Source organism: Salpingoeca rosetta (genome assembly GCF_000188695.1).
Source record: "Salpingoeca rosetta unplaced genomic scaffold supercont1.5, whole genome shotgun sequence".
NCBI lineage: Eukaryota > Choanoflagellata > Craspedida > Salpingoecidae > Salpingoeca > Salpingoeca rosetta.
The window spans coordinates 1,542,180-1,549,679 of NW_004754929.1; the positions used below are offsets into that span (position 1 = coordinate 1,542,180).

The 7,500-nt window shown below is 53.2% G+C and overlaps 3 protein-coding genes across 3 annotated transcripts in view; all 3 read right to left on the bottom strand.

The window, feature by feature from the left end:
• PTSG_02406 (uncharacterized protein) overlaps window positions 1-719 on the bottom strand; it is a 5,135-nt gene extending 4,416 nt beyond the window's left edge. The window contains exon 1 of the mRNA XM_004996840.1: window positions 214-719. Coding sequence (XP_004996897.1) covers window positions 214-470 — 257 coding nt within the window. The 5' untranslated portion in view covers window positions 471-719. The remainder of the gene's footprint in view (window positions 1-213) is intronic.
• Window positions 720-1,064: 345 nt separating this feature from the next.
• Window positions 1,065-5,282, bottom strand: PTSG_02407 (uncharacterized protein; the record flags this gene model as incomplete). The annotated part of the gene is made up of 14 exons (XM_004996841.1): window positions 1,065-1,169; window positions 1,317-1,412; window positions 1,627-2,038; window positions 2,229-2,302; window positions 2,594-2,670; window positions 2,853-2,917; window positions 3,177-3,241; window positions 3,388-3,467; window positions 3,689-3,725; window positions 3,936-4,007; window positions 4,227-4,421; window positions 4,567-4,677; window positions 4,917-4,981; window positions 5,153-5,282. 14 exons carry the CDS (start codon window positions 5,280-5,282, stop codon window positions 1,065-1,067), a joined length of 1,584 nt encoding a protein of 527 aa, XP_004996898.1.
• A 331-nt stretch (window positions 5,283-5,613) lies between these two features.
• Window positions 5,614-7,500, bottom strand: part of PTSG_02408 (uncharacterized protein) — a 6,763-nt gene continuing 4,876 nt past the window's right edge. The window contains exons 11-14 of the mRNA XM_004996842.1: window positions 7,424-7,500; window positions 7,082-7,159; window positions 6,818-6,909; window positions 5,614-5,824 (exon numbers count right to left, since the gene is read on the bottom strand). The exon at window positions 7,424-7,500 is cut by the window's right edge and continues 76 nt beyond it. Of these exons, the coding sequence (XP_004996899.1) occupies window positions 5,680-5,824; window positions 6,818-6,909; window positions 7,082-7,159; window positions 7,424-7,500 (392 nt within the window). The 3' untranslated portion in view covers window positions 5,614-5,679. The remainder of the gene's footprint in view (window positions 5,825-6,817; window positions 6,910-7,081; window positions 7,160-7,423) is intronic.

Below are 7,500 nucleotides of genomic sequence, written 5' to 3' on the forward strand. Positions count from 1 at the left end.
AGAGAGAGAGAGAGAGAGAGAGAGAGAGAGACAGACAGACAGACAGACAGATGCGTTCCCAAACCACACACAGGTACACACACACAGGTACACACTCGCTCACGAATCATATCACACACACACACACACACACACACACACACACACACACACACACACACACACACACACACACACACACGCACACACGCACACACACACACACACACACACCTTCGATCATCAGTGAAGATAAAAGCAGAGGGTCCAGTGTCACAGGACCCAGCGACAATCTGAAGATAGGAGACGGCGCTCATGGTGAAGGTGGAACTTGGACGACTTGCAGTAGTTGATGATAATGAGTGCAGTGGAGCGTCGATGAGGGCGCGTGTCTTCGGCAGCCGCTTGAGCGGGATCACAGCGCGGAATCGAGGACCTGCAAACGCACACGCAGATGCACACGCACGGGTCCAGGTGGAAATGGCCTGCATGCGCGGTCCCGCTGCAATTCAACTGCACTCCCCAACGATGTGGCGCGCGTCGTTTGACTATGCTGTGTTGTGTTGTGTTATCCCTCTGTTGGCAGGGTGATCCGGCCGGCTCGTAACCGCAACTGCTCGGTGTGCTTTGTGGTAACAACTGGTGGCATGCACGTTGTTGTTCGTTGATTGCCGCGCACGTTGTTGTAACTAATTTGCCACAAAAAGGGGATTTTACCAAACACGACTGCGATTTTACCAACAGCAGCACTTGGCCGGGGTGAACTTGCCTGCAGGCAAGCAAGCGACAAGAGGCGAAGAGGAGCGCGCGTGTTGTCGCAAGGATCTAATCAAACAAGGCAGCAACCAACACGAGGGAGGGAGGGAGGGAGGGAGAGAGAGAGAGAGAGAGAGAGAGAGAGAGAGAGAGAGAGAGAGAGAGAGAAAGAGAGGGAGAGAAAGTATGTAACACAAGAGAGAAGAAGGAAGAAGTGGTGACAGCAGGAACCCGAATGACAGCCGTCAACAAGACAGCAACGTGAAACGGGCAAACGTAAGGTCAGTCCTTCTCCAGTCAGTAAGAAAGGATGCACGCTGTGCTGTGTCTTAAGCGACGCTGAGGACTTGCGTCTCTTCACGAGAGCGAAGGTGACATGCCATAAACGTGGTGATGACAAACTTGACCAACTCCGGGTTGTCCACAAGGATAGCCTGTTTGCAGAGAGTGGTGTGAGTGGAAAGGGTGTGGTGATGTGGCGGTGAGGCGGTCAGAACTCGCAAAGAATGAAACGAAGGGAGGGAATGGAGACTGGCATGAGGGTAGGCGGAGTTTGCAAGAACAATGAGGTTTGGACTCACAGCAGTGGTTTCTGCAAAGCGGAAGCGAAGCGTGTTTGCGTTGCGCACTTCCACAGTGCGCAGATGCGCAAATGGATGGTGCCAAATCAGTGATTTCTGCGTGTGTGCATGTGTGCGTGTGTTGCGTATGAGGTCGTGTGTGCATGTGTGTGTGTGTGACTGTGTGAGTTCGTAATGAGAAACGACTGTGGAAGTGCAAGCACGAACGCAAGCATGAATCACACACACACACGCACACACATGCACACACACAGACGCACACACATACGCACATGCACACACATACGCACGCACACACACACACACATACGTCGCCAGGCAGGTCGTTGTTGAGCCAGAGACCCGTCTGCCAGTTGACGGTGAGAGCAACGTCCCATTCGTGGCGGGCCGAGTACGTGATGGCACCAGCTGTCCGCACAGCTGCATCAGTTCGCTTCTCAATCATGACGCGCAGACGCAGCGCCATCTCTGGCGAGCCCGCGCTGAGGTAGAACGACAGCCCACCGCACACCTTCAACATGAAGCACCCCTGCTCCAACTCCCGGGCATCGAGCGGGTCGTCTGCCGTCGGTTTGCGCGTGCCCTTGACGAGTCGTGTGGCCAGCAGCGGGAAACCGCCCCAGCGCGGATGGTCGAGATCAGACGGCTGTGTCGGTGGTGACGTGTGCAGCGCAATGTCGTGATCTGTCAGCACCAGAAACAAGTCACGCCACGTCCCGTCCCTGCAGCGCAGCGAAGCAACACAGAACAGAAACATGTGGTTGCGGTGGTGAGGATGGTGAGGATGAGAGGTGTATGAACTACTGCAACTGGTGGAGAAGATGACAGATCAGCAATGGTAGCCGCGAACACGCCAATGTTTCAAACACACACACGCGCACACGCACACACGCACGCGCACACAAAACGCACGTCAATCGTTCGTGCACGCGGCCAATGTGCACGACGCGGCCGGTAAAGTCAAGTGGAGGATCTGCCTTGGCCATCTGACAGCGGCAGAAAGTTGGAAAAGAGTGCCAAACAACAACAACAACAACAACAACAACAACAACAACAACAACAACAACAACAACAACAACAACAACAACAACAACAACAACAACAACAACAACAACAACAACAACAACAACAACAACAACAACAACAACAACAACAACAACGTGCACGACAAGCAATGGATGCGTGAGGACGGCTTTTGCAAGCGCAAGCAGCAAGGGGTCAGAACGTACTTTCAGGCAAGTTGCCAACAAGCGAACAAAGCAAGGGCTGCTGCAAACCTGTTGGCAAGGGAGGTTGTCTCGAGCAGCGCGGATGGCGCGAACCCACTCCTGCATTTTCTCCACCCGTCCAAACGCTGCAGCACAGTGTGAGTGTGTGTGTGAGTGTGTGAGTGTGTGAGTGTGTGTGAGTGAGAGTGTGAGTGAGAGTGCCCTTGTAATTGATACAGAGGAAGTGTGCCCTTTGTTTGTAGTCTGAACAGTCCCCGTAACGGCATCGTCCCAAAACGAGAGGTGAATTTCAATTGCTGTCACTCACGTGGGCGGAGAACAGCTCGTTTGTTCACGTCCAGCGCAGCTTGCACGAGAAACGACTCTTGCTCCCTGCAAGCGGAAACAATGAATGGTGAAGACGCGTCAAGAGCAACACATGTGACAGAAGAACCCCCTTTTGGAGGACAGCTGAAAATATGACACGCGCATTGCGATGGACACACACACACACACACACACACACACACACACACACACACACACACACACACACACACACACACATACACACACACACACACACACACACAAGCGCACACAGCGAATGCGAAACACGTGAAGTCCAACAACACCGCACACACGCGCGCACCTTCGGTGTGCTGTGTGTCCTTGAAAATAGGAGACGGAGCAATATTCCAGTGGGATGGCCATCACCTGATCAGTACAGCACATGCGCAGCAAGCAAATCAACAGTTGCAATGAACAAGTGTGAGTACATAGGCAGTGGTGGTGTCCAACATGCATACACAGTAATCTTTAGCTGCTTGCACACCCAGAACCATATACATTCAGCGCCTCACCTGCTGCCATTTCTGCTGGCGGTAAAGAGCAGGGGATGTGTCCGGTGCGCGCAAGTAGTCGCTCACCAGCTGGTGGTGCGCTGTATGGTGTGGTTCGTGAGTGGCAGTGTACATACACGTGTGTGGCGCAAAGACACAACAGAGACGAGGAGACGTGTGTGAGTGAATTGTCGCTGATGGCGCTTGAGCAAGGTGTCTGGATGGAGGCAGGTACTGTGTAGTGGCGGTTTTGTGGTTGCACACACACAAAAAAAAGCCACGCGAGTGCTCTTTGTTATGCCTGCAGTCATCATCCACACACCTGCGAGGTAGAAGCGAAGCACAAGGCGAACTTCACTCTGCAACCAGCAGTAATCACAGAACCACGCAAGCAAGGCAAAAAGAAGCAACCCCGTGAGTGTGACAACGTTAAATGTGGGCGGGGGGAGGAGTAACAGGAAGTGGCCGGCAAAAGTAGCAGAAAAGCAAGGCAGCTCCAGAGAGTGCAAGTAGGCATGCCAGGCAAACAGGCATGCATGCATGCGTGGAGCCACGGCCACGAATCGTACGAGTGGATATGTTGCCTGGATGATGTCAATGGCTTCATCCTGTGTGACATGCCTGATGGACACCCCGTTCACCTGGGCCGCAGAACGAAAAGCGGAAACAGGTAGGCAGCGCAAGAACGTATGTGTGAGAAAGTCGGTACTTGCACACACGCACACTTGCCATTCACACGGCTGCAATGCGCACACCATATACACAGCATACACACACATACACACACCAAGTACACACACGCACACACACACACACACATGCACGCACACGCACGCACACACACACACACACACACTGACTTCAAGGATCTCGTCGCCAACGAAGCAGGCCTTGGAGAAATCCACGGGACCGCCTTCCCTGATTTGACTGAGGAGAATCGGCAAGCGATGCTCCTTCCCGCCTTTGATGGACATGCCCAGCGTCTCGCCAGGCGACTTGTGGATCACCACTTCACGGGGCTTCTCCAGTCGCCGGTGTGCGCGCTGAATATGATCCTACAAATGACACGCGCAGGTAATGCAAGGTTAAGCACTCACGCATCCACACGTTGTGGTTTGCTGAGCCGTGGTTGGGAATGGTGATGTGTATGTGCATGTTCCCTGTCCCCTTGTCTTGTCTGTCCAGGTGCAGCGAGTGTACCTGCTGTTGTTCTGTGGCGAGGCGGAGGATGGAGAGGTGTGTGGAATGAAGCACAACACGCACATCCTGCCAGGACCCATCCGGTCCCCTCATTTGCAAGAAATCGTCCCTCTGTGTGTGAGTGGGATTGAGTATTTGTGTGCGAAAGAAGGAGACAGAGAGACACAATGTGTGTGTGTGTGTGAGTGTGAGTTGGCGTTCTGTGAGTGGAAGAAGAGACATGCTGCGGGGGGCACCCATGTACGCAACCAAGCAACCAAGCAACCAAGCAACCAAGCAACCAAGCAACCAAGCAACCAAGCAACCAAGAAACCAAGCAACCAAACAACCAAGCAACTTAGCCAGCCAACCTGTGCCTCGGAGCGTTGGCGAGCTTCTCCCCAGTCCACAAAATACTCCGTCTGACCCCGCATTCCTGCATCAGCCATGGCAAGGAAGGATGAGCCACACGAGCGCAACAAAGAGTCAGAACACAGCGCAGTGCGGTGCCCCAAGACCATCTCCGTGCCTGCAAGCAAGGAAGAGGCAAAAAGAAGGGGATGTAAACCTTTGGCATGCGCACACACCCTCTGTTGCGCAAACGCACCTTGCTCTGCGCGAAACTGTTTGAGGTGCTGGTAGTTGACATCCCGGATGGACGGCTGGGCAGCCTCCCCACCCCCGGCCTTCTTGACCTGCTGTGCATGCTTGCTTCGCCGAAACAGAAACCGAGACATGGCTGGCTGTGTGCACGCTTGCCTGTGATGTATGTGTGTGTGTGTGTGCACGCGCTCGCTTGCATGGATGATCACCGTCGTGTGGATGGATGTGTATTGGTGGAGCAAACAGCTTCCGAGCAACCACCTCAACAGCCTTCAACTTTTCGGTTGCGAGTTTGGTCAGCAAAGAAAATTCATGGGAATCGTTGGTCAATGCTCATCAACGCAAGTTCGGTTGTTTATGGATGGTGGACGGAACACAACAGCACAGCAACCCATTCAACAACGCAGCAACGCGCATCTCACACAGCACGTCGCACCACACATTTAGGAACCGCTGTTCACACACACACACACACACACACACACACACACTTGTTACGTTGTTACACTTACACGCCCTCCTTACACAACTTTAGAACGCTCGGATAAAGCCCCAGAGCTCCACTTCGTGGACTTTGAAGCGCGACTGTGAGGAGAGTTGTTCGTTTGCAAATGTGGTGCATTCCTGGCTGCTGCCGTCCGTAAACGTCTCCTCAAGCCACAGCCCATATCCGTTCCTGACGACAGAGCAGCAACCATGATTGTCGTCGTCGTGGTGATGGTGGTGGCGGTGGCGGTAGGTGGTGATGTGAGCACGGGTACAGGAGGCATATGCACCGGCAACAAAACGATGAAAGGGCAAGCGAGAACGAGCGAGTAGAAGACTCAAGGAAGACTGAAGAAAGACTAAAGTTGCATCAGACCAGGTGGCAGAAAGCTCACGCACATTGTACCTCCTCCACGAAACACACACATGTATACACACATACATACACACACATACACACGCGTACACACACATACACAATCACACACACAATCACACACATACATACACATTCATACACGCGTAAACACATGTTCACATGCACACACACGCACCCGCCGCCGCCAACGATGAGAGAGTCTTTGCTGGCGAGCTGCACATAGGTGTTGTCTCCGGTCCAGTTGAACACTTTAAATTCGGGATACATCTTCAACAACACGCCACCATACATAAACATGTGCACCGCGTGAGTCGAAAGCTGTACTGTGCTGTGTTGGGCTGGGGTGTGCCGTGTTTTGTGGCAACCATTGGAACACGCATGCGCTCTGCTCTGCATCTAGCTCCCCCTCCCCTGCCGGCTTTCTCACCAGCCCACACACCTTGAAAAGGAACGATGTGCCGCCCCCGAAGTAGGACTTGGACGGCTCCCACGTGTCCGTCACAAACGCGCCAAATACCTACATGGCGAGGCGGAAAGTGAGAACACCCTTTCATCATCCACACAAGCATCCATACGCGAACTTCCACATAAACCATGCGAACATGCACGTAAACCATACGAACATGCACATAAACATGCGAACATCCACATAAAACATGCGAACATCAACATAAAACCTTCCGCAGCAATGCTATGGCACACATACACACGCGTACACACACATACACAATCACACACACAATCACACACATACATACACATTCATACACGCGTAAACACATGTTCACATGCACACACACGCACCCGCCGCCGCCAACGATGAGAGAGTCTTTGCTGGCGAGCTGCACATAGGTGTTGTCTCCGGTCCAGTTGAACACTTTAAATTCGGGATACATCTTCAACAACACGCCACCATACATAAACATGTGCACCGCGTGAGTCGAAAGCTGTACTGTGCTGTGTTGGGCTGGGGTGTGCCGTGTTTTGTGGCAACCATTGGAACACGCATGCGCTCTGCTCTGCATCTAGCTCCCCCTCCCCTGCCGGCTTTCTCACCAGCCCACACACCTTGAAAAGGAACGATGTGCCGCCCCCGAAGTAGGACTTGGACGGCTCCCACGTGTCCGTCACAAACGCGCCAAATACCTAAATGGCGAGGGGGAAAGTGAGAACACCCTTTCATCATCCACACAAGCATTCATACGCGAACATACATATAAACCATGCGAACATGCACATAAAACATGCGAACATCAACATAAACATGCGAACGCGTACCCACACACACTCACTCTCACACACTCACTCTCTCACACACACACACACACACGCGCGCGCGCGCGCACACACACGCGCACACACACACACACAACCAGTGTTTGTGCACTTTCACGCCCAGGGAAAGCGTACATTGCCCTCAAAATCGCGCACGAAGAGGATGGAGGGTCCAGGACACGTGAGCGCGCAGCGGTAGAGGGTGGACAGGC